The 26,780-nt window shown below is 46.0% G+C and overlaps 1 protein-coding gene across 1 annotated transcript in view; it reads right to left on the reverse strand.

The window, feature by feature from the left end:
* Positions 1–227: 227 nt before the first annotated feature.
* Positions 228–26,780, reverse strand: part of LOC310945193 (1-phosphatidylinositol 4,5-bisphosphate phosphodiesterase gamma-1-like) — a 37,333-nt gene continuing 10,780 nt past the window's right edge. The window contains exons 2-32 of the mRNA XM_083911219.1: positions 25,902–26,051; positions 23,503–23,596; positions 21,241–21,288; positions 18,598–18,682; positions 17,124–17,204; positions 16,594–16,628; positions 16,161–16,233; positions 15,967–16,062; positions 15,760–15,878; positions 14,700–14,785; positions 14,499–14,619; positions 14,145–14,313; positions 12,394–12,513; positions 12,187–12,294; positions 11,924–12,108; positions 10,227–10,427; positions 10,015–10,134; positions 9,713–9,896; positions 9,061–9,138; positions 8,046–8,149; positions 7,666–7,762; positions 7,509–7,575; positions 6,464–6,630; positions 6,251–6,347; positions 5,943–6,167; positions 5,264–5,409; positions 5,060–5,174; positions 4,807–4,968; positions 4,587–4,675; positions 3,433–3,617; positions 228–2,074 (exon numbers count right to left, since the gene is read on the reverse strand). Of these exons, the coding sequence (XP_083767345.1) occupies positions 2,014–2,074; positions 3,433–3,617; positions 4,587–4,675; positions 4,807–4,968; positions 5,060–5,174; positions 5,264–5,409; positions 5,943–6,167; positions 6,251–6,347; positions 6,464–6,630; positions 7,509–7,575; positions 7,666–7,762; positions 8,046–8,149; positions 9,061–9,138; positions 9,713–9,896; positions 10,015–10,134; positions 10,227–10,427; positions 11,924–12,108; positions 12,187–12,294; positions 12,394–12,513; positions 14,145–14,313; positions 14,499–14,619; positions 14,700–14,785; positions 15,760–15,878; positions 15,967–16,062; positions 16,161–16,233; positions 16,594–16,628; positions 17,124–17,204; positions 18,598–18,682; positions 21,241–21,288; positions 23,503–23,596; positions 25,902–26,051 (3,668 nt within the window). The 3' untranslated portion in view covers positions 228–2,013. The remainder of the gene's footprint in view (positions 2,075–3,432; positions 3,618–4,586; positions 4,676–4,806; positions 4,969–5,059; positions 5,175–5,263; positions 5,410–5,942; positions 6,168–6,250; positions 6,348–6,463; positions 6,631–7,508; positions 7,576–7,665; positions 7,763–8,045; positions 8,150–9,060; positions 9,139–9,712; positions 9,897–10,014; positions 10,135–10,226; positions 10,428–11,923; positions 12,109–12,186; positions 12,295–12,393; positions 12,514–14,144; positions 14,314–14,498; positions 14,620–14,699; positions 14,786–15,759; positions 15,879–15,966; positions 16,063–16,160; positions 16,234–16,593; positions 16,629–17,123; positions 17,205–18,597; positions 18,683–21,240; positions 21,289–23,502; positions 23,597–25,901; positions 26,052–26,780) is intronic.

The following is a 26,780-nucleotide window of genomic DNA, read 5'->3' on the forward strand; positions in this document are numbered from 1 at the left end:
CGTGGGCTCCCTCTCGCCCCTGTTCGCTGTTCTCGTGCCCTTTGAAGGTGGTGGAGATGCATTAAGAGCCCTTTGAAGAAGTGTTAAGATTGTCCAGACGTGGTTTGGCGAGGATTTGTTTGTACAGTTTGTGCTCTCCCAGGAACATCTGTGTCAGGGGCCCCTCGCCACCTGTGGTCATGTGACCCCCCCCCCCCCCCCCCCCCCCCAGAAAAAAAGACTTGGCCTTGATAAAGAGGAACAGACTTGGTCTTAAAATCCCTTTAAACCCATTTCATGAGTAGCGGTCGGAGCCAAACGAGTGGATTCCTCCTCCACGTTGAGAGTAGTTGTCCCTTAAAGGGCGAGTGTTGCAGTTACAGCGTTTTCTTTAGCACTAGTGTTTTTATTCTGTACAAAGGCACAGACATGATATTAACGTTTATTAGCTTCCTCTTTTCCATCCGTAGCTTTTTAATTCCCTCCGTTTGTTTAACCTGAGTTTTCCTCTCCCTTTTTATTTCCTGGTTTTCTAAAGACTAAAGGCTGAAACAAAGGAAGAGTGAACTCGACAAGGTGCAAGCTTAATTTCCCAAAGCATCTGTTGGTTTCAGTTCATCAACACTTAAGGGCACACTCCCACTGTGCGTCCGTCCCGCGCCCTGTGCTTTAGGGTCCTTGTCCCCCCCTCCAGGCCCGTTTGTACTCACTCTACCTGGGCCTCGGAGAATGCTTCTTGCTGCCTATACGTCATCACGCCGTAACACGTCACACGCATTGATGACGTCATGGCGATGTTTCCAGATCTTTCCGTAGACCTCTGAGTTTTTGTGCGTCTTGTCGACTGTTTTTGAATCTTTTCATCGACCAAATCTGCAGTAAACACTCCACCTCCGCATCACACCAACGTGAACCTTTCACCGCCATTGTTTTAAATGTCCGCGCATGGTCCCTCCTTCTTTTTTCTACGTCCCAACAGGCGCACAGGAAATGACCTCAGAACCGCCGTAGGCCTTGTGCTCGTACACGTGCAAACGTGCTTTACAAAAGCCCACCTCTCCCAAACGGGCCGTGGCCAGCAACGGTACGGTTGCACTCTGGTCAAACGAACGAGACTTTAGCCGTGAAACGTGCTTGGGCACGGTACGGATGGACGGAGTGAGTGCGCCTTAAAGAGCTTGAGTTTTTAAAGCTGTCAAGAAGCAGCAGGGCGGCCGAATCATCCGAGTTAAATTTACACGTGATCTCAGGCTAAACGAGATCAATTATTCTGTAAAAATTGACAGAATGTGCTGAAAATGTCAATTTGTCAGTTTTTAATCGTCACTTTTATCATAATTAGCTGACATTTGCTACACAGTCAAGGAAACATCTAGAAATATATTAAGGAACACTTTAATTGTGTATATAGTCTCTCAGATCACTGACGTAGATCTTGCGGTGTATTTGCATAATTTTGATGTAAACTAATAAGCTGTCTTTATTTTGCAGAAACACGAGCAGTTTTAATTTGTCAATACTAAAACTACCGGTCAATGCTGTCTTGTATTTTCAAAATGTCCTAAAAAATGATTCTTAAAGACTGGAAACTCTTTAATTCATTACGTTAAAACTCTAAAAAAAAAATAACTACCAGATAAGAAGTGCAACTAGTGATTATTTGGTCCATAAAATACTGAAAAATTCCTGCCAATTTTGTCTAAAACTAGGAAAATACTTTGTTCTTTCTGACCGACAGTCAAGAAGAAACTCCATCTCTATAAAAACTAATCCTTTTCTTTAGTTTCCTTGAACAGAAACCCGTCTCCAGTTCGCTCCTAATGTGTTTCAGCCTGAAGTCCGTGACTGTGTTATAGCTTAGTGTTGTGAGGTTTTATTCTCAGTCCATGAGATGATTCTGTGTGTGTCACGTTTTTGCTCTGAAGTCTCACATCTTATTGTGAAAGGACATATTTCCAGTTATAAGTGGATTCCCTCATTTATTGCTGATGTAGCGAGCCCGTTGAGTGTGGCGCCCTCTGGTGGACGGGACGGTTAGCTGCGCTTCACCGACACCTGCTGCCTCAGCTTCTCCCTCCTCTTCTTCTCCGTCAGCCTGGAAACATCAGAACATAGATCGTTGTGTGTTTGCAGACAGTGGCCTCTCATATCTGTGTCTGTGGACATTTGTGTTGTTCTGAAGAGGAGAGTTTGTGTTTAAGGACAGAAATTCACATTTCAAGTTTAGTCCGCAACAGGCAAAATGAGCTGAACATACAAAGTACCGTATTTTCCGCACCATAAGGCGCATAGAACAGACGCTACAGTCGAGGCTGGTGTTACGGGTTTGTCCTCCAGCTGCAGCCGTCTCGCTCTGTTCCCTCTAAACTCTGTTTACTCTTCTTTACTCGGCGCAGGTCGTCTTGTTGCTTCCTCCACTTCGGCACCATTGATTGGTTCATGTTCAACTCTCTGGCTGCTGCTCTATTCCTGTGTTCTACTGCGTGACTAATGGCCTTGAGTGTAAACTCTGCGTCGTAAGCGTGTCTCTTAACAGGAGCCATTTTGGGCTCTTTACACAAACACACACATGGAAATGAAACGGCACGCTTCACGCAGTCGTATATCTCAACATGCACCGCGCGTTACTTCTTCTACGGGGGAAAATAGAGTCGGCGGCTGCTCACCGTAGTTGGAGACCTGTTGTGGCTCAATATTGGTCCATATATAAGGAGCACCAGATTATAAGGAGCACTGAGACATGTGAAGGTTTTTAGGTGCAACTTATAGTGCGGAGAATACGGTAAACTTCTGAAAATGAATGAATAATTGGCAGTTATGATCAGGACTTAGGAAGTTTTAGGAAGGGGACATTTTGATCTTCTAAGGTCACAAGAAGGAGTTTTTCTTTAATCTGACTCTGGAAATTAAAGGGTTAAAAAATAAGAAAATGAATTAACACTTTGGGGTTAGGCTTTTGAGAAATTTGAAGGTTTTAAGGTGCAACTTATAGAGCGGAAAATACGGTATATATTATTTAGATACATGTGTATAAGATACTAGAAATGCAACAATATAGAATAATTAAAGAGATGAAACTTTAACTCAATTGACATAAAACAAATGTCAACTATCTTTAAATAAAAATTAAATTTAGAGATTCCAACTTTTCAAATGTGCATATTTTCTTGTTTCTGTGACGGCAAATTAAATATCCTTCAGGCTCAGACTGTTTATTGGACAAAGATGTGACTTTGGGATCTGGGAACATGTGATGGGCTTTTTGAATATTTCCTGACATTCAGAAATAACTACTATAACGATTTAAATCACTTAAATCGTCTGTTTCTCTGGTTAATCAAGTTATTTCAGTGTATAAAACGTCTCAAGATGGCACTAATGTTGTGCAGCCAACATCACAAAACCCTTATATATATGTGAGAAGCTCTTCTCTGTGTGTTTGTGATCAGTGACCTGCGGTTTCGAGCCTCCACCAGCTCACTCAGCTGGTCCTGAGCCGCCCTGAGCTCCTCCAGACTCTGCTGGTAGCCCAGATCCCCGGAGCCCGACCGCTCCAGGAGGGACACCTGGTTGGACAGCTCGCTGGTTCGATCGCGCAGCCGCTGGATGGACATGTACAGGTTCTCGTCGTCTTCCTCCTGCAGCCACGGTGAGGAACACAGAACAAGTTATAACTTATTCACTTTCAGTAGAACTCAAATCAATACCTCTGCTCTCTCTCCACTAGGATGAGTATTTTAAGTAATTTCCAAATTGGAAAAATTCAAAATTGAGGTTTTGGTGAGAACAATTCTGATACCTTAATGCCCATCCCTAATCTATACCTCTCTCTCTCATAGAGACAGACAACCATTCACACCTACGGACAATTTCAGAGTCATCAATGAAGCAAATTTGGAAGAAAAACATCTTTGGACTGTGGGAGGAAACCGGAGAACCCGGAGAAAACCCACGCAGACACAGGGACAACATGCAAACTCCCCAGGCTGGGATGCGAACCTGTAACCTTCTTGCTGTGAGGCGACAGTGCTAACCACTACACCAGCATCTAACCTCACTTTTGAAGCTGCTGAAACATGTGACTTGTGTTTTGTTCGTAAACCAACCGGGTGATTACACGTTCTAAAACAGTTTTATTGTGAATTTCTACATCTTAACGCCCATCCCTACCTTTGTACACTCATTTATTCATCTTCAACTGCTAGTCTATCACAGGACACATACAGACAACCATTCACACCTACGGACAACTACAGAGTCATCAATGATCCGAACACCTGCACGTCTTTGGACTGTGGGAGGAAACCGGAGGACCTGGAGAAAACCCATGCAGACACGGGGAGAACATGCAAACACCACACAGCTGGGATGTGAACCTGTAACCTTCTAGCTGTGAGGCAACAGTGCTGACCACTACACCACCACGTAGCCCCTACTAATGAGTAGGTCACGTGTGTTTGGTTCTTAAACCTGCAGCTGCAACGTTCTCAAACAGTTTTGGTCTGAACTGGGCTCAGATGACTCAGGAGACATTAATACAACTATCAGAAACATGTCTGCTTCCGTCAGTCCTATATTCCTTTCAGAGCTCATGTAAAATGACTTGCCTTTGCGTTGACGATCTCTATGTGGACCAGAAGTGACGCCAGCTCCAGCTCCTCACTGTAGCTGTTCTTCAGAGGGATGCTCCTGTAGCCTGTAACACACAACACATCACTATATTAACACTGTTAAATAACTGTCTGTATTTCATTACTTAAGAAGAATTCAGGATTCCCAGCTGCAGCTTTAGTGTGTTTACAGCAGTAACCACTGTCAAACACTCACCTGTTCGTAGCAGACGGACAGGGTAGGTCGCCTGCGCCAGGAAGTTAGGATCACTGAACATGTCCTCCTCGTAGACGGTGAAGCGCAGAAAAGAGAAGGTGGAGTTGTGGACGTCAAACACAAACTGCTTCTGCACCCACACGGGATTCAGACCGTTATCAGCTGGGAGGAGGAGGAGGAGGAGGAAGGGGTCAGAGCACAGCCACAGAGCACAACATCCCACTACAGCGTGAACCGTGTCCCGCTGTCTCACCTACGACGTCCGTCTTGCACTTGCAGCCGTCGTAGTCGGCTCCGCAGATCTCCACCTCCACAAAGGGACAGACGATGCTGCGGCCGTTTTTAGGCAGGTGACGGGCTCCCAGCACCTGATCCAGGAACAGCAGGTACAACACTGAAGATGACCGTCTAAACCTAATCATTATTATGTGTTTGTGTTCTCGGTGATGGACCGGACCTGTAGCTGGATGGTGATTGGCTCCACGTGTAAGGTGCTCTTGTCGAAAGGGTCAAAGGCGTCGTCCCTCATGGCGTCAGGCTGGGGAACGAAGCCACTGCCGCCTCCCAGCATGAACAAGGCCTGGTTCAGCTGCATGGGTTTATCTACACACACACACACACACACACACACACACACTTGAGTGGTCTTACAGCTGAAATCCTCACTGTTGAGCCTGTTGCTGCACCTTTACAGGCGTGTCCATCAGCGGCTGGACCTGGTTATCCACCTTAAAAACGCCACTGAGACCAAAGTTAATGATGCGTTCAGGTACCTAAAGTTTAAAAACGGTAGTGATTAACCCCAGGAAGTTGTTGTGCCATAAAACAAAGTCATATCTAATTGAACCAAATGTTTTTTTCGCCTCAGGATCCCCCAGTTAGAGCTGGTTAATGTGGCCCGGGAAAGGGAAGTTTGGGGTCTCCTGCTAAAGCTGCTGCACCCAAGACCCGACCCCGGATAAGAGGCTGAAGATGAGATGAGATGAGATGAGATGAGTCTTATCGGTTTATTTGTTTTATGAATTTGTTTCTGAGATAAGGAAAATAAAGTGTGTGAAAAGAGCTGCCTGTCTCATGAATTCTTGGTGTGAGTCTTCGCTGCGACCACCTCTAAAAGCACATGCTTGTTCACTGACCTGGCGTCTGGAAGTTGAGTGCGACCAGCTGGGAGCCGCAGAGCCACATGGGCAGAGGGTCGTAGTTGGACGAGTCCAGCCGCTGCCCCCGGGGATAAACGCGGGACAGCTGGCGGCGGTTGTACTGCAGGAAGCGCTTCCCTCTGCTGCGCGTTGCAAACTTCTCCGCCTTCGTCTCTGGGAAGGAGGACATGTCCCGGTAACACGCCCGCTCCGTCCCGATCTCTGGAAATAAAAAACATGTTTAATAAATTCCACACAAACAAAAAAGAAAGAGTGAGACGGGAAGAGAGCGGCGGGATTCTTACTGTCCTCGTTGAAGGGGACGGGTCTGCAGTAGACCACGAGCTCAGACAGCTCCACCGCAATCTTCTTCCTCCTCTCCATCTGCTTCTCCTCCTGCATCTGTTACCACGGCGATAAGACAACCATAGCGTCAATGCATTCAAAAAGATTCATCTTCACATTAAGTCCGTTTAAGAATCCCGGGCTTGAGTGTGCGTCACTCCGGTGGTACGGACCCGTGCGTCGGCGTTCTGTGTGGCCTCCCTGATCCTGCTGACCCAGCCGGTCACGTCCTCCAGACTGTCGGCCGCCACGTCCAGCGTCTGCACCGGGTGAGACGACAGCTGCTGGGAGTGGATGGTGAACACGTAGGGCCGGGAATTCTTCCCATCCTTATGCACCACTGGACGGACGGAGGGAGGGAGAGGGGAAGAGTGAGAGAAGGCAGGTGCTTTATGAGAATTGATAAATTAAAGATTTTAAACGGGTATCACTCAGTGTTGAACTTTTAATAAACAGGTGAAAACAGATTTATTTTTAAACACTGGCCTGAAATTAGGGATCAACAGATATGGATTTTTAGGGGCTGATGCTTTTTTCATCAGCCTGAGCCGAACACTGATACAGACTGATGATATTCTGGAGCCGATGCTACTTTTGCTTCCTCATTTCACATCAAAGAGTCTCAATTTTGAAAACAGAAGATTTATTAAACTTAAAAAAGGCTTCTCAGGCAACACAGAGCTGCCCGTGGACGCCTGTCTGTACATAATGGCAGGGAACGCAGCAGCCGGCGTCGGCCCTCACGTTACGCGCAACAACAAAAAAAGGAAATATCGGCCGACTGATTTTTAACCTTTTATATAAACAATAAAATGAGTCTGATTTAAAAATGTGAACGTCAAAAGACCCTGAAACGGGGCGGCCGGTGGAACAGTGGTTAGAGCGGTCGCCCCGTGTAAAGAGGCTGGAGGTCGTCGAGTCCGTGGGTTCGACTCTCCAAATTGCAGTGGCTGATGCGGTTTTTATTCCATTAGACAATTCAAAGGAGGAAACGTGTAGTTTTAAGTTTACACAAACATGTAGATTAAAAAAGTTTACGAATTAGATTTCTTGACTTCTGCTAGCTTGTTAGAAAATGATGACATTATAGAGAATGTTTGAAAACATGATTTGTGCAGTGAATCAAATCTTCAGCCCCGTCTAATCCTCTGAATAAACCTGATACAAACACATTCACATCATCAGTGATTGAGAAATGTGTTTGTTTGTGGGACTCACCGACGTGACACGTGGGAACGTCAATGAAGCCTTTCAGGAACGTTCCCAGAGGACTGTTCTCTGTGGACTGACACGACAGAATAATACAACATTAAAATAAATGTTATTATTATTAATTATGTTTGGAAGGTGCTAATCTGCCATCGTCAGAACTCACTGCTTCGTCCAGCTCTCTGGAGGGAGAGTTGGGGACCTCCTCCACGTAGTTCGCAGGAAACCACAGCTGTTTCTTTCCTCCATAGTCTCCTCGCCACCTACACACACACGCACACACGCACACACACACACACAGAATCGTGACATGCTGACGGAGACAATGTGGTCTCTGCAGTCTACTGTTTTTTGTTTTGTCTCCTTAAGCTGCTACTGTGTGTAGTTTTAACTGTGTCTTTTAAAGGTCTAGCCTGTTCTTTTTGATGCTTTTAATGTTAAATTAAAGGGATTGTTCTGTAAATGTCGTCGTACTGGTACAATGACAATAAAGAGAATTCTAATTGTAATTGTAAGAGACAAACAGGAAGTCACAGATCCACTCACCAGCCGCCCTCCTGCTTCTCCACGCTGAGGATGAGCGCCTGTTTGGGGAAACAGAGCTCGTCGTCCCTCTGAGCTCGATAGTCGTACAGAGCTTTGACCGTGCACTGAAACAAAGAAGTAAAGTTATGCCGTAGAACAAGCAAAGAGCAGAAAAAGTAGTCTGTAGCAAATCTATACATTACTCAACGACTGTATATATTTGATCTGATTTTCTGCCAGACTGAGCTGCAGCGTGGTTTCAGTATATTCCATATATACATATTTACCAAAGATGAGATGAAAGACGAGCGTCAGTGTAAGAAATAGCTCTGATAAACAGTATTTAACAACTGTAACTGTAGCTGCTCATGTTGATATTGCTTGTCGTCCACGGCCTGTTTGGGAGAGGTGGGCTTTTGTAAAGCACGTTTGCACATGTACGAGCACGAGCGTGCGCACGTGTACGAGCACGAGGCCTACGGCGGTTCTGAGGTCATTTCCTGTGCGCCTGTTGGGACATAGAAAAAAGAAGGAGGGACCATGCGAGGACATTTCAAACAATGGCGGTGAAAGGTTTACGTTGGTGTGATGCGGAGGTGGAGTGTTTACTGCAGATTTGGTCGATGAAAAGATTCAAAAACAGTCGACAAGACGCACAAAAACTCAGAGGTCTATGGAAAGATCTGGAAACAAAGCCACGCATCGCCATGACGTCATCAATGCGTGTGACGTGTTACGGCGTGATGACGTATAGGCAGCAAGAAGCATTCTCCGAGGCCCAGGTAGTGTGAGTGCAAACGGGCCTGGAGGGGGGGACAAGGACCCTAAAGCACGGGGCACGGGACGGACGCACAGTGGGAGGGCACCCTCACTGTATAGAGATCCAGATTACTGTAATTTGTAACTGGTTTTGCACTTTCACTACCGATCTTTAGTTGTTTTTAAGTTTCTTCGTATGAGCTTTAAGGTTCATTCACTAAAGGATAAAGATTGAATCACAGACACTGGAGGTCCACGGTCCAGCGGTCTCACTCACCCGAGCTGTGGGCATCTTATTGGCCTCCACGTAGAAGTGCGGAGTGCGGACCTCGTACAGCGCCCCATAGTCCAGCTCCTGACACACACACACACACATACACACATACACACACACACATAATAAAGGTTACTCCTGGATTATTGATGCTATCAAAGTCAGAACTGTTGCATTAAATTATCCCTTTATGAAAGTTATAGAGCAGCAATCGTATTGGTCTACTATACGCCAGACACTGGTTTCCATTCGTTTGTGGAATAAATAAATAAAAAGTAGGATATGAAACTTGAGTTATGAGACTGTGAGTCATCAGCCATCACGTCTGCAACATCATCATTGCATCAGAATTCAGTTTAAAGAGCAGATTGATTAGAAAAGTCTGCACTGCATCGTCTAAAATTCACATTTTATTCATTAATCATTCCACAACATGAGTGTTGATAGATTTGATCCTCGATTATTTATGAATTTTACTGAACAAACACTTTAAACGTGCACTTTTCTCCGAGCTGCGGCTGGCGAGCTGCGGCCGGCGAGCTGCGGCCAGCGAGCTACGAGCTGCGACCTGCGGCTAAAGAGAGCTGCAGCTGGAGAGCTGCAGCTGGAGAGCTGCGGCTGGCGAGCTGCGGCCAGCGAGCTGCGCGTGACTCACCGTGGTGCCCATGCGGTCCAGAGTGTCCTCGTTGATGGGGTAACGCAGCCTCATCTTGCGGTACAGAGGGTGTTTCTCGTAGTAGCTCACGAGGTCGACGAGACTCTCAAACTCCGCGGAGCTGCCCAACATGAAGAGCCGGCCCTCCTGCTGGATGCGACAGTGTTTGATCTTCCCCTCCGCCCTGCAGACGCACGCACGGACACAGAGCAAAGGACAGAGACGCCGTTTAGAGGTTTAAACTGAAACTGTGAACACGGGTGAGGTCGTGCTGTCGTCCTCAGGGTGCTGTGGGTTTCCACCTGAAGGAGATGGCGTAGGAGTTGTGTTCGCTGCGTTTCCGCACCAGGAACGCTCCGTCTCTGGGGACACGCATCAGCATGTGCTCGGCCTGGACCCGGGACAGACTGGAGTGGTACCACCTGGACAACACAAAACGTTTTTATCCAGTGTTTGACTTTCTCACGAATCAAAAGCGTCAGCGTGCACGTGTTGGCAGACGTGGATCGCTCACTCTCTGCTCTCGTGCGCGTTGGGCTGAGGCACCGGGCTGCCCAGCCTCATCTCGAACTCGTTGCAGCGCAGAGGCGTGTCTCTGTAGTGGCAGATGAGGCGGTAGAGGCTCTCAAACACCAGGTTGTCCGTCAGGTAGAAGCGGGTGGAGCCGGACTCCTGGCGTGAATGGATCCTGCAGTGCTGGACCCGACCGGAGCGCCTGAAGGAGGGATAGGAGTCAGAATCTCTTAATGGTCGTTGCACATAGTACAACGAAATTCAAGCGTCATCCAGATGGTGCAAATTACAGCAACAAGGTTGTAAGGGGTAAAAGGAAAAAGAAGTATAAAATATACAGGTAGATAAGAGAAGCGGCTGAGGTTGAAGGTATTGCACAGTAGAGTTGTCCAGTGTTTTAGTAGCACAGGTTTGTTGAGGTGCAGTTGAAAATGAATGTAGGAATCCTTATTTTGCATCATTCAGTTCACGTACGGCTGTGGGGAAGAAGCTGTTCTTGAGTCTGTTGGTGCTGGTCTTGAAGGACCTATACTGTCTGCCAGAGGGTTGTGTCCAGGGTGGGACGGGTCCTTCAGGGTGGGACGGGTCCTTTAGGATCTGGTCTGCCCTGCCCAGGCAGCGAGAGCTGAACACGTGATAGCCCGTGATCTTCTGGGCAGTGTTGATGCCCCTCTGAAGGGCTCCCTGTCTGTTGCAGAGCAGTTAGCGTACCATGTGCTTATACAGTACGCTAACACACGCACGATGGAGCAGCGTTAGAAGGACACCAGCAACATCCTCCAGGTTCTTTTTCCTGAGGATCCTCAGAAAGTAGAGTCGCTGCTGGACCTTCTTGACTGCTGTGCTGGTGTTTGTAATCCAGCAGAGGTCCTCTGAGACGTGTGTGCCCAGGGACTTAAAGTCAGAAACCCTTTCCACACGGTCCCCATTTATGAGTAGGGGTTGGGGGGCTGCACTGTTCTTTCAGAAGTCTATGATGAGGAGGAACAGGAGGGGCTGAGTATGTTGAGTCTGCCATAATAATAATAATAATAATAATAATAATAATAATAATAAGTAGGGGGAGAAGTTCAGCATCCGTGAGGAACTCGGAGTTGAGCCGCTGCTCCTTTGCGTTGAAAGGAGCCAGTTGAGGTGGTTCAGGATCATCTGGTAAGGATGAACCCTGGGCGCCTCCCTAGGGGGGTGTTCCAGGCACGTCCAGCTGGGAGGAAGCCTCGGGGAAGACCCAGGACCAGGTGGAGAGATTAGATCTCCACACTGGCCTGGGAACGCCTCAGGATCCCCCAGTTAGAGCTGGTTAATGTGGCCCGGGAAAGGGAAGTTTGTGTCCCCTGTTAGAGCTGCTGCCCTCGCGACTCGACCCCGGATAAGAAAACACTTGCGTTGTGACTAAAGGGACCACAGGTAATCCTTTGTCACCTGTCTCTTCGGTGTCGTTGGGGCGGTTGGAGATTGCCGGCTGGAGTTGTTGGTACGGAATCGAACCGCGTGAAAAGTTTGCTTTGGGTTTGGCGTGAACAAACCATAAAGGTGCTTTTTTCAGATTCACTTTTCCCTTTTGATTTGGTTATCAAATGTTTATGTTATCCTTCAGTTCTAGCCTGCAACTATCACGTGTGTTTCTACGTTCCCTCCGTCTCTCGTTCCTCTCCTCCACTGAACACCGAGCGTACCTTTACGAGACGTGTTACTGACCAGAACGAGAGGGTGTAGTCTCCGACAAACGTCTCGCTCTCCCGCACCAGGAAGGTGCCGTCTTTGGCCCCGCCCTCGCAGTACTCCTGCAGGAGCTTCTCGGCCACCTGGCGACCGTCTCGACCTCCGCCCAGCTTCCCGTGGAACCAGCGCTCCGCACAGTGCTGCTCGTTGTTGTTGCACTCCTGAACAGTAACAGGAAGCGGAGCGTGAGCGTCGTCTTCACCTGATGATAGTTCATGTACTTCAAACTCGTCTCCCACCTCTTTGCCTTCATCGTCCTCCTCTTCGTCAGCCGTCTGGTAGTGAGACGTCTCCTCGGAGTAGTAAATCTTGTTGCTGGTCAGGACAAAATAGTGCGGAGTCCACGTCTGTGAATCACACGAAACACACGTCAGTAACACACACACGCACACACACACACACACACACGCACACTGACTATGTTCAGAGCTCTCAGACACACTCACGTGGTCGATGGGGTCTTCCAGGTACAGGATGCCGTTCTTCAGAGAGTTGCTGATGTCGTTCTCAGAGTAGCTGGCTGACGTCACCTCTTCGTACAGCGTGCCTTCCACCAGCTTCTTGTGCTGGAGGAAAGGGAGGGAGCGTGAGACGCACGCGCACGCACCGGGTCTGGACTTCTGACCAACTTTATCTCACCCAACATGTTTTTACGGAGGTCAGAGATCTTTATCAAAGACTTGAACGCGGGTCGTTGCAGTGATAATCTCTATACGGCTGTTCAGTCTGACCTAACACCCTTTCAAAATAAGATTTCCGGGTCCAAACGCTCCGTTGAAACAAAACAGACAACAACGCCGTACATGTGAGCCATTACGATCACCTCTTTCGCCAGTTAGACATTTTTGTCATTCATAAGAAAGAGGTAAAATGACAATTACGTTGTTTTTTTAAACTCAGATCTGTTCACACAACGGGGAACACAGCACTGCAGCTTGGACCGGGGAATCTTATTTTGAAAGGGTGTTACGTCACCTCTTCAAAGCCGGATAAACAGACTCAGGTAGCGGTAGTCGACTGGTTTCCATTTGCAGTCTGAGTCGTGTTTGCCAATCACGAGCGTGCTTTGGTCACATGCAGGTGAACCTAATTGAGCTTTCCGTTATTATTTTATTTGCATTAATATGCAGATTTCTGTTTACGGAGACGTGGTCACAAGTTGCTAATCAGACTGTAAACAATGAGTATCAGAGAATCAGAGGAGGAAGTGTTGGCCTGGACGTCCCCTGACTACACCGGGAAGTCTGCAGTATAAGCTGTTTGCCTCCAGAGGATGATTGTTGTCACACAGATAACAGACGGCCTCAGAGATTATTAGAGCAAGGGTTGGTTGTAAATCACTAAAGAGCCGAACTTACAGTGGATAACAAGTGTCAAATGAATGCGTCTGACACTCAGCAGTCGGGCTTCTCACCGGTTCAAACAGACGACGTCACCTCACTCCAATTTTAGCATTACGCCACTGGCTCCCTGTACGTTTCAGAATTGATTTTAAGGTTTGACTGATCACTTTTAAGGCTCGTCGAGGTCTCGCCCCAGAATACACTTCAGACACGCTGACCCCATTTGAGCCTGTTCGCAGCCTTTGATCTCTGGGTCTCTCTGAGGCCGAGGCTCAAACCCGGAGGTGAGCGTGCTCCGTCAGAGCGCCTCGGCTGTGGGACGACCTGCCCGCAGAGATGAGGCTCTGATTCAGTGTCTTATTTTACATCGCTTCTTAAAACTCATTGTTATAGACTTGCCTTCCTGTGATATCGTCTTTATATCTTTCTTTGCAAGCACCTTAAGGTAATAATAATTTCCTTTGCCCATCAATGATGCCCCTTATTCCTGTACGATGATGTGTAAATATGGTTATGTTGTACCCTACTGGATTTAACTATTATTATTAGTTTTGTTTATACTGTATATATTATATGTGTATTTTGATTTGCTCTGTCAAAGCACTTTGTAAATAGCTATATTTAAAGGTGCTATACAAATTATTATTATTATAATTATTACTTCTCAGCCACCGTACAAACTAGATAAGCTGCGTCCTAATTCACTGCTCAGATCCTTTTTAAGGATCCATGAGGGAAACCTGCCCTGAACCTGCACCTTCACTCCGAATCCCCGGCTGGAGCCCGGTGGTTTGAGGTGCAGCAGGCGTGAACATTTCATCCAGAGGTGCTCATGTGTGTGTGTGTCCGTGTACCTTGATGAGGATCTTCCTGCGGAGCTGGTACGGCGACGGGAGCTCTTCTGCATTGTTATCGACAGGCTTGGTGAGCAGCAGATCTCCGAACACCTTCTTAAAGTGTGTGGCCATGTTCCTCTGTTGGACCACGCTGCAGTGGTCCTCGATGGACAGGATCACAGGGTACCTGCACCGACGCAGCAGCGGGGGGAAGCTTATGTTTCACCTTGGTGTTGCTGGTAAAATGTCAGCAACCAACACGGTAACGTGGAAACTGATGTATCGTTGCTTTAATGAGGTTCAAACAGGCGTGTGTGACCCGTCAAACCCAGTTACACTTCTCATTACCATGAAAACCAGGTCCAAACTTACTCGGAGGTGACGAAGGCGTGCTCTTTGATGGTGTGCAGCACGTCCAGGAATTTGATCTTGGAGGTTAACGTGTGGCCGTGGTAGATGATTGGCAGGTCATCGGGTCCGTCCCAGCAGTCCACTGGGGTCAGAAAACACATTAAAAGCACAAACCTCGACTGGATCTTGAGGCTTTTAGAAGCACGTGTTGGAGGCTCTTACGCTCAATGCAGCGGCAGCCCATCCTGAGGCAGCGGGCGTACGCTTCCAGAGAGGACTCACTGGAGAACTGGTCACCTGTCAGGTAGCTGAGAGGACAAGAACATGAAGTACGAAGCTGTACGTACTTTCATTTATGTGCATTCAAAGGCTCAAACTAATGATGGTTTCAACTATTGATTCATACGGTAGGCCGTTATTTTAGTCATTTATCCAATAAAATAGTGAAAAATGACCACGACTATAGAGACTTAGGTTGTCCAAACATCTGTAAAACACCAACACATGTTATTTATAAGAGATATTTCATTCATTTGTACTTCTAGACATGTTTAAATTAACTTCCTGTATAAACTATTAACTAAGAAATCCCGGAGAGTCGCTAACAGTCGGACGTGGCTAACAGTGATTAGCTCGGGGCAGTACGGTGAAGGCATTCAAAGGTCTTTTTTAACCACTAATACTGCTGAAAATAACAGCAAACCTCTGCAGCAGCATGAGAAGAGTCCCTGGGGCGGCAGAGCTCAGTCCATAGGTGACTTGGCTGGGAACCGGAGGGTCTGGTTCGAGTCCCTGTGTGGACCATGAATGGAGCGTGGACTGGTGGCTGGAGAGGTGCCAGTTCATCTCCTGGGCACTGCCAAGGCACCGAACCCCCGACTGCTCGGGCGCCAGTCACTGGCAGCCCCCTCGCTCTAACATCTCTCCTTAGTTGCATGTATATAGGTCCTGTTTGTGCATGTGTGTATTTCGGGCCTACGCTGTTGCTGCTTTGTTGTGTGTGTAGGGACTCTTCTCATGCTGCTGCAGAGGTTTGCTGTTATTTCAGCAGTATTAGTGGTTAAAAAAGACCTTTGAATGCCTTCACCGTACTGCCCCGAGCTAATCAGTGTTAGCCACGTCCAGATACTGTATTTCTCTGTTAATAGTTCACACACAAAAAACTGTCTCTATGGCTTATTTGATGTATGTAAGTGGCCGAAAGAGCATGAGACTCCTGAGATTAACAGAAGAACATTTAAGAACATTTGAGAACATTTGAGTCACAGATGTTGGGACGTACGTGTTGTGTGAAGAGGAGATCCAGTACTGAGACAGCGGCTTTTTCATGTCATCGGCAACGACAGGTGCGAGTCGAGGCTCACACACAGAGTTCTCTTTGGAGAACAGGAACGTCAGGAACTAGAGACACAAAGTAACACGATCAGATTGTGAGGCAATTAAAAGTATATATTTATGCTGCTCAGTTTATTGTGTGTCTTTGTTTCACCTCATCCAGTTGCAGCATGGGCTCGGGCTGCGGTCCGCCCCTCATGTACCCCGTGAGGAACTCCCTGACACGAACCAGATCTGACGCCCAGGACTCCTGAGACGAGCCGGATAAACAAGTGAGCACAGAGCAGTTTTGAACAGAGCGCTTCCTGTTGTGTGTTGCGCAGACGGGGCGCCGAATCTGCTCCGTACCTTCTGGTCCATCTGTAAAAACTTCTGGAAGTCGTAGAGGGAGATCTGACAGAGCTCCGGCCTGTCAACATTCCTACAGACACAACGGTTTTTCAAGATGTCAGACAGTCAGGCAGAGAGAGGTAGAGGAAAGTTCAGCTGAATACGTGAACGTGCAAATGTCTATCTGGCAGCTAACGTTATTACTCCACCTACGCCACATCCAATTATGCCATTTATAAAACTTAATGCTCCGGAGCCAAGAAAACAAACATTAAAACACCATTAAAATGGCAAAAAACACATGGAAAATGTTTCCTAAGAGCCAAAACTTCCCTAAGGACAAACATAAATGAAGTGTGTGTTGACTGGACAGGTAGAAGGACAGTGTGGGGGGACGAGGAGACGAGGGAGTGGACACAGAGGAGGTGGAGGTGGAGGTGGAGGGACTCACCGCAGAGGGAAGGAGAGCTCCAGCTGCTCTATAATCTGGGGACAGAAGGGGAGGAAGCAGGTGACAGACAGGCGGAGGGCACCAGGTGAGGCATAAACAGTGAGTGAGCCTGGTGCAGGAGTACTCAAATACAGCTCTGACGTGTGACACACACTTATTTTATACAGGTCTGTCTGATGGACGGTGTTACAGATTCAGACTGAACATGAACACGGGGGAAGATACTAAAATACTGCTGCTGTTGGGTCCAAAATAAACTCTGCAGTTCAGCATCACAATGGGATATTTAACAGGTCGGACAACAATAACAAGTATATCATGGTCCCGCTGTTCCACTGTGACACTTTTACGTAAGTGAAGGATTTGAGTACTTCTGTCACAACTGTGCAAGTGTGTATGATTGTGTGCAAGTGTGTATGATTGTGTGCAAGTGTGTATGATTGTGTGCAAGTGTGTATGATTGTGTGCAAGTGTGTATGATTGTGTGCAAGTGTGTATGAATGCGTGCGAACCCCAAAAGGGACACTCACGCTCTTCTGTGCGTCGAACATCAGCGTTCTGTAGAGCTGCGAGAAGTTGGGGTAGGACAGGTCGCTCCTGGCCTCCACCTCCTGGGGACAGGGAGGAGGAGAGTTAGGATGCACCCGACACCACCACCGCCTGCTGCATGCTGCATGCTACAGTACACACCACTGCATACTACTACACAACGCTGCATACTACTACACAACACTGCATACTACTACACAACACTGCATACTACTACACACCACTGCATACTACTACACACCACTGCATACTACTACACAATGCTGCATACTAACTGTAAAGCTCACACTCACCACTGTGAGTCATGCTCTCAGGTAAGATGCCTGCTCTGTCCACAGGTAAGCTCTGTCATTGGTTCACCTTTTTATTATATGATGCAGTGTTTTGTTGTTTTAAGCCTGTGAATGTTCTCATGTGTCCAGGTCGTCGTTATCCTCAAAGCAATTTCAGTCCAAAGCAACTGGACTTGGTTATTTGTCTAGGAAGACGTTTCACCTCTCATCCAAGAGGCTTCATCAGTTCATGTACACATCTGACCAGGCTGGGACTGGACCAGGACCAGGACCAGGCTGGGACTGGACCAGGACCAGGACCAGGACTAGGCTGGGACTGGACCAGGCTGGGACTGGACCAGGACCAGGACCAGGCTGGGACTGGACCAGGACCAGGCTGGGACAGGACCAGGACCAGGACCAGGCTTGGATTGTATCCAAAACATCTGACTAGAAATGAAATTGCTTTGGGGATATTGTTGTTTTGTTTAATCTTTACGCTTTGGCAACATAGCCTCTGTGACACTCATGCAAATAGAGATGAATTGAAAATCCAGTTAAAACTAAATGCATGAATTTCTTTAAGGGTTTTAAATCAAAAAAGAAAGAAATGATGCCCAACTCCTTATCATGTCAGTGTTTTTAAATGTACTTTTATTTATATTTGATGTGATGTTTTGTAACTTGTGTTGCCTGTTTTCTCTCCTTGGGTTCTGTTTGTAACTCTGCTGCTGCCTGTCTTGGCCAGCTCTCCCTTTGAATCTTAATGGGTTTCTCCTGGTTGAACAAAGGTTATAATAATAATAATAATAACAACAGTGCATACTGTATATCACATGCTGCCTGCTGTGTTGGTCAGTAGTGTGCAGCATGAACCTGTTAAATGGATTTATTTTGCAGTGTGCTCCGTTAAGTTTCGCCACACTCTGATTTTGGACAGTGACCTTTCCGGCGCTTTGCATTGTGGGACACAACAGTCTGATGCATACTGGACTTTTTCCGCATCAGTACAACATCGTGGTATTTTGAGCACACTGTAAACTACGTGCTACACTTTGGCCGCGTCAGTACATGGTGTCAGTACAGTCGGGGGGTTTGGATACAGACGCAAGTGTCGGACTAAACACAACATCCAGCAGAATCAGAATTCAAAGCGGCGCAGGAGAAAGAAAAGCGCTCTGACCTGCAGCTTGTCTTTGAGGAAGCGCGTGTTGGGAACTCTGTAGTTGATCTGAGGCAGCAGAGCTTTCACGTCCTTCACTGTGATGCTGAAAAAGACACAAGAGGGAATTCAGGAGTGTTTCTCTGAACAGAAGACGGGAAAATCCCTAAAAAACAAACAATATTTCAATCTCATGTTTAGAGAACCTCTTATAAAAGACCCACTGATGTTGTGTTTGTCACCAGGAGATGGTGCTGACGTCAGAGTCTACATGTGAAGATCTCCCCACGGCCTTCTTTAAGTGTCTAATGCAGTTTATTCATTGATTTCAGCTTCATGTTTCCACACTTGCATCACTGCAACATGTGGCGTTCAGGTGTCACAGTTGACTTCCTGTTAATATGTGGATCTATTCTTTTAATCAAATCATAATTTCTACTTCTACAGATCAGTTGAGCTACTCTACGATCTCTCCACATGACGACTGTAAGTAATAATAACCTTATTTAGTAAAGAGAACAGAACAGTGCAACATAAAACAGTAAAAAATATAAACAACTCATTTTCACAAACACACAAAGTTACAGATAAAGTTTAATAAATGAGTCACTTTCAAAGGCATCCACAGAAAAACTGCAGATGTTCAGAAGAAGAAGAGTTTGTCACGACGCCGGTGCGATCACTTCTTATTGTCGAGCGTGACGGACAAACAGGAGTTTTCTGTGACCTCCTGGTGACATAACCACGGAAATAACAACGTCTATGTGAAAGTAAGAACCTTAAACTACATCCTGAATTTGATGAGACGCCAACGTAAGGACCAGAGCCCTGACAGCTGCACGAGTCCCACCGGCTCGAGAGCATTCGGCCTGAATGACGTGACGTGATTCGTGCACCACCAGAGGGAGGGGGGGGGCAAGTACCCTAAAGCGCGGGGCACGGCATGGATGGACAGTGGGAGTGCGCCCTAACCTAATCGCCCTTTCAGTCGCCTCCTCTCTCTGTGGAAACTTTCTAACCACATCAAAAATGTCCCCACAAAAATCCCCATGGTTTTGTACCGTAGTTCACTCAATTTATTCTAACCAGTGCTTTTATTTTGATGGTCTTAAATAAAGAATTTACCCCTTGGATATATATATATATATATATATATATATATATATATATATATATATATATATATATGAAAGCACTTTACAAGTTTTATTTGTTATTATTGTTATTATTATTATTAATAAATGGACCTTGTATGGAAGTAAATCTGTATCATGGGATTTTGAAAAAGCTACTGAATTTCTAGCACTGAATATTTATGCATCGCGTGTCTTCCTCCTCCCCCGGCCGTAGCGGCTCACCTCCACGGCCCCGCCGATGAGTCACAGCCAGCCACCACAGTCTGCTGCTTGAAAGCACGGTGGACCACACACATTATTACGTTCATATATCCATAGCTTGTGGGGGATTTAGAAAACGAGCAGCCACCGTCACAGCTCTGTGAGGCGGATCTGGAATCCACTGCTCTTTCTTGGATCCCTGTTCGTTTTTTACCATTGAATTTTTGAACGTTGAATTTATGAACCTTGAAAAACAATAATAAATTGCCTAAATGTTCTTTTCTTGGCGTGCCAGCTGGTGTTTAATCAGACAATTGTTTGATTAGGTCTGTATTAAAGGTCAATCACTACATGGAGAAATATATTCGCGTTAATTTTCAGTGAACATTGAATCGACTTAAATTCAGAGTCAAAACATTCAGATGCATATTTTCAAGGCATAAGTATTCATTCATTCATTCATCTTCAACCGCTTGTCCCTGTCGGGGTTGGGGGGGGGGGGCGAGCTGACAGCGCTAGAAATTCAATAGCATTTCAATTTCAAAATGCGATGACTCAGATTTACTTCCCTAACCTTGTGCTGAGATTGTTTTGGTTTTACATCAATGAAAGACTTTGCACAGAAGTCGTTGTGGTGTCCTGTTGCTCGTGTCTCTACCTCGACGTTTCTTTTTTTCCTGGGACAAACGGCACATGGATAACCACTTCTACTGATTAACAAAACACGTGCGAGCGTCAGCGAGAGAGCGAGGAAGGAAGCGGTGAAAGCAGGTAGGTGCAGAGAAGAGAGAGTCCCGCTCGACGCTCGCAGACGATTCTGTCGGGGTCAACGACCGCCGTCTATGCCAGGTCTGATCCGTCCCTCCCCGCACGCTTCCCTCTGTCTAGCTACTGTTGCTATTTTCACAGGAGACAGGAAGTTGCCCTCTCCCAGCCCATCGCATCACTTCCTGCTCCTTATCAGACGGTGGCAGGTTGTTTGTCCTGGAGCGGCCTCCACCCAAAACAGAAGCCCGAGCTTAGTAACGAGAGCGCCAGAGAGAAACAGACAGAGAAAGAGTGTGTGTGTGTGTGTGTGTGTGTGTGTGTGTGTGTGTGTGTGTGTGTGTGTGTGTGTGCGTGTGTGTGTGTGCGTGCGTGTGTGTGATATGTGGAGGTGAGGATGCTTGGCGGTTAAGGTCAGAGGTCTAACGCGCTCTTTGATGACGTCTGGATCTGGTTTCACCTCCACGTTCCCGCCCGCTGTGACAGACGGGCCGGTGAGCATCCGTCACACGCTGCTGTGAGAGCTCTGATTGGGTGTTGACGTGTTTGTGGTCTCACCCACCTGCCCTCGTGGCTCCTGTCCATGACTTCAAACTGTTTCCTCAGCCACCTACAGAGAGGAGGGACGGAGAGAGAAAACACCGGACTGAAAGAGCGATTATCACTTGAATCCTGCTCACATTTAAAATAAAAGTCACACGTTTCCTGGAGAAGTGTCGAGCGATCGCTGACGGCTGGAAACTGTAGTTAAAATACATTTAATGGCGTCTGCAAAGTTTCCACGACCATTTATTTAGGGCACGGCCCGCTCCACCTGACCGACGAGGAACCACGAGATGAGAGAAGGTGAGCTGAATGGTAACGCCCCCTAAACACCATATAAGACAGTTCTCGCCGGGGCAGCAGCTTTAGCAGGGGACCCCAAACTTCCCTTTCCCGGGCCACATTAACCAGCTCTAACTGGGGGATCCTGAGGCGTTCCCAGGCCAGTGTGGAGATCTAATCTCTCCACCTGGTCCTGGGTCTTCCCCGAGGCCTCCTCCCAGCTGGACGTGCCTGGAACACCTCCCTAGGGAGGCGCCCAGGGTTCATCCTTACCAGATGATCCTGAACCACCTCAACTGGCTCCTTTCAACGCAAAGGAGCAGCGGCTCTACTCCGAGTTCCTCACGGATGCTGAACTTCTCCCCCTCTCTCTAAGGGAGACTCCAGACCCCCTCCTGAGGAAACACATTTCGGCCGCTTGTACCCCGCAACCTGGTTCTTTGGGTCCTGACCCAGCTTTCATGACCACAGGTGAGGGTGGAACCAGGACTGAGCGGTAGATCCAGAGCTTTGCCTTCCTCAGCTCTCTTTTGGTCACAACGGTGCGGTAGAGCGACTGCAGCACCGCCCCCGCTGCTCCAATTCTCCGGCCAAACTCACGCTCCATCGTCCCCTCACTCGTGAATTAGATCCCGAGGTACTTGAACTAAAGTGTCATTACAGTTTAAAATTCTTTACAGAGACAGAAAGCCGATGAATCTCCCTAAACAGTTTACACGACCGTCATAAACGGACTGAATGAGCCGTTTCACTTCCTGTGCCCGTCTCCAAACACGCAGCGGCTCTGGTTCTGTCCACAGCCTCCCTCTGTTCTCCTGCTCACAGCCGCAGAAGCCAAACCTGCCTCCGGAAACATTTAAAGTCAATATTTCCATATTTCCAAAACAAATATTTGCCCCCGGCTCTGAGCTGCACCTCTGCCTCTCCCTCTCCCGTCCAGGTCGCAGATATCACTTCGCCCCACAAGCACAGGAGGAGCGAGGACGCGTCGGGCGACTTATAAACACAAATAATTGGTTTTATTGTCAACAACATCACCAACGACAAATTAAGGGAAATGTATAATTAATACAAACACGTCTGATTCATTTCCAGCCTTATTTCTTTCATCGTTTGGTCGATAAAGTGTTTTTTTTTTTCTCCCAAACTACAAGTTTACAATCGGAAAACCAGATACATCCAAGTTTGAGCTGTAACTAGGGGTTTGTTTTATTTTTGCTTAAGAAAATGAGCTGCAAACTCTTTGGAGCCTGTTCTGAGTCAAGTCTCAAGTCTCTGTGGGAGAGAAAGACACTCTGCTTGTGATGTTAATGCTCCAAAAAGGACATAAATAAACGGACATGTCAAGTCTTAATTGCTTTTCCATAAAAAAATATATTTAGTCTGAATTAATTAATTAACGCATTCACTCCATGGACTGAGAGAAAGGAGAGGAACGCCATTCAAACGCACGCCCACATGGCTACGCTTCTCCTTGATGCTAACATCACTTTCATCTGCACTTAGCTGGAACGGCTAACGCTAACAGCTAACGCTAACGCTAACTGTCAGTCAAACTCCTCTAATCCTTGTTTTTATGTGATTTTCTGGAGTGGACGGGTTCAAACAGACTCAAACAGACTCCAGGCTGATCGCTGACACACTCGCCAACAAACCTGGCAACCCCACTGCTGGAATTATGTTTTGTTTTTGCGGCTACGATCTCGAGACACTAGATGGCGGTGTTCTGCTCATTCTCCACATTCAACCTTTAAATAAAAACACCTCTGAATCTGTTTCAGGATTATTTGGTCAGATCAGTGTTTTCTTTTGTCCCAAACTACAAGTTTACAATCACAAAAACTGAAAATATCAAAGGTACAGTGGCTGTAACTTTTTGCATTTATGCTTAAAGAAAATTAGCTGCAAAGTCTTCAGAGCCTGTTTTCAAGCGTGTCTGAGGTCAGTGTTTGATAGCAGACGGGTGAGACAGTCAGCAGTGGGACACGCGGTCACCCACCTGTCGGTCTGTTGAGGTGCGGGCGCTCTCTGAGTGTCACTCATCAGCCAGTGGAGTCCAGTGAGCCACATGTTGACCTCCTCCTCGCTGAAGGCTGCAAAGATAGATGGATGATAGATGATCACACATTAATGTTCAGTCATAAAGAAAAGGAAAAATAAAAGTACAATAACAAAGTAAACTGAAAAATATAAATGCTGTTCCGTAAAGGAGTGGGAGGAAGTCTAAACTTAATTTATTCCGCCCCTTTTTAATAAATATTACTGAAATATTTTGCCTTCTATCTTTAAAGTAATAATAACAATAATAATAATAATAATAACGTCCATCTGTCATTCTTCAATGATCCTTGTTCTGTATCTAACAAAGCAGAATTCTGTTACAAAGATATTTATCTGAATAAAATATATTATTATTATAATATATAACATACACACACACACACACATATATACATATATACACTTATACATACATACTGAAGATGACACAGAGTACAATATAGCTGCCTATATAAACATACACACACACGAACGTACACACACACACACACACACACACACACACACACACACGAACGTACACACACACACACACACACACACACACATATACATACATACATACATATGACACACACACACACACACATATACATACATACATACATATGACACAAACACACACACACATATACATACATACATACATATGACACACACACACACACACACACACACACATATACATACATATACATACATACATACGACACACACACACACACACACACATATACATACATACATACATATGACACACACACACACACACATATACATACATACATACATATGACACAAACACACACACATATACATACATACATACATATGACACACACACACACACACACACACACACACACACATATACATACATATACATACATACATACATATGACACACACACACACACACACACACACACACATATACATACATATACATACATACATACATATGACACACACACACACACACATATATACATACATACATACATATGACACACACACACACACACACACACACATATACATACATACATACATATGACACAAACACACACACACATATACATACATACATACATATGACACACACACACACACACACACACACACACACACATATACATACATACATACATATGACACACACACACACACACACACACACACACACACACACATATACATACATACATACATATGACACACACACACACACACACATATACATACATACATACATATGACACACACACACACACACACACACACACACACACATATACATACATACATACATACATACATACATACTTATGACACACACACACACACACAGACACACACACATATACATACATACTTATGACATACACACATACATGCTGAAGATAACACTGAAGTGTAAAAGAAATGTTCCCATCCGGCAAATGTCAGACAGCCAGTTTAGGAACAGGCAGCTGGAATAAATGTTAAAATGTTCCTTTAAAAGTTTATTTAAATGATAATTCAAATGTACTTTTGATGAGTTAAGATGACAATGAACTCTTGACTCACATCAGACAAAGACTGCAATGTAATTCTTACTGAGAGGGATGATGGCAGCAGACCCCTGAGGTGTAACATTTGTCCTTTAAAAGTATAATTCCTGCATTAAAATGTCTGATAATGACGTATGTTCTGATTTAGCTGAGCTGTGTTCAGACTTTATCCAAAGAGACACTTCAGTCGTTTTATTAAAGGTAATGCGTTGTTACACTCAGAGGCCTCATATCCTCTTTGTGCATCGCATTTTTACCAAACGTTTTATAGATCTTTGTGGTTTTTGACTCTGTTTTTGAACCGGATGAAGGATTTTAGTCATCGGACGTCTGGATCTGAAGTTATCAGAGAAACGAGCTGAACAGCGTCAGAGAAACACTCTTTTTTAATTAATGTGAAACTGTTTTATAGTGATTTTACTGGTTTTCAAAACAACATTTATATTTAAAAAGCAGCTCATAGGCTGGTTTTGCATGTTACCACACTACTAATACTCATTCCTACTGTAGGCCGAAGTCTCTCTGGGGTTTAAGGATCAAACGTGTGTGTTTGTTTCTTTGTGTATCTCTGATGTGAACCTTCGAAAGATGCTTTAATCACATTTTTATTGGAAATATGTTCTGACGGAGTGATAAACCACATCTGATTAATCACATAAGAGTGAGATGATAAAGAAATGTAGTGAGATCTAACTCTCCAGTTGTCACACGCACGCACACACACACACACACACAGACACACACAAACGCGCACACAGAGACACATGCGCGCACACACACTGACCGGCCACGCTGAGCGTCCTGAGGCGAAACTCCAGGCCGTAGAGCACGATGAAGCAGTGGGCGGCGTCCAGTTTACGGGCCTCCTCCGGGTAGCGCTCAAAATCACGGGAGCCCTTCCCCGACCGCAGCTCCCGGATCTCTCGTATGTCGACTGGAGGAGGGAGGGAGGGAGGGAAGGAGGGAGGGAGGGAGGAAGGAAGGAAGGAAGGAAGGATAGTGTTGCATGACCACAAATATGCACAACCATAAATTACAAGTTTGGCACGTTGTTCGTTTCTCTGCCAAACACAGAAATGTGCTGCCGGAGATTTCAACAAATGTTTGTGTGTGTGTGTGTGTGTGTGTGTGTGTGTGTGTGTGTGTGTGTGTGTGTGTGTGTGTGTGTGTGTGTGTGTGTGTGTGTGTGTGTGTGTGTGTGTGTGTGTGTGTGTGTGTGTGTGTGTGTGTGTGTGTGTGTGTGTGTGTGTGTGTGTGAGCCAAAAACAGACACACAAACATTTCAGCTGTCGGTGACAGGATGCTCCTAAAGTCCGCAGAGGGTTTTTTAGCCGCAGCGGCCGAACAAACAGACACTTTTGGACACTTTTCCTTCACGTGCATCAGGAGCAAGAATCCCTAAAACCTCACGACCGCCTGAGAACACGATGGAATAAAGGATTTAAAGTGTGAAAATGTTGAATTTGGAAACTCAAAGACCAAAGTAAGGCTCTAAAAGTGTTGCTGAAGCTCCTCAGTCTGCTCCAACATTAATAATTAAAGCTTTTAGTGAATTAGTCGTCATCGTTTTACTTATTAAACGTGTTTATTGAAGCTGTCTGTCCCACAGTGATCTTCAAAAATACCTTTAAGTTCATTTTACAACATTAACCTTTAAGTTCAT

Source organism: Echiichthys vipera, assembly GCF_963691815.1.
Source record: "Echiichthys vipera genome assembly, chromosome: 3".
NCBI classification, from domain to species: Eukaryota; Metazoa; Chordata; class Actinopteri; order Perciformes; family Trachinidae; genus Echiichthys; species Echiichthys vipera.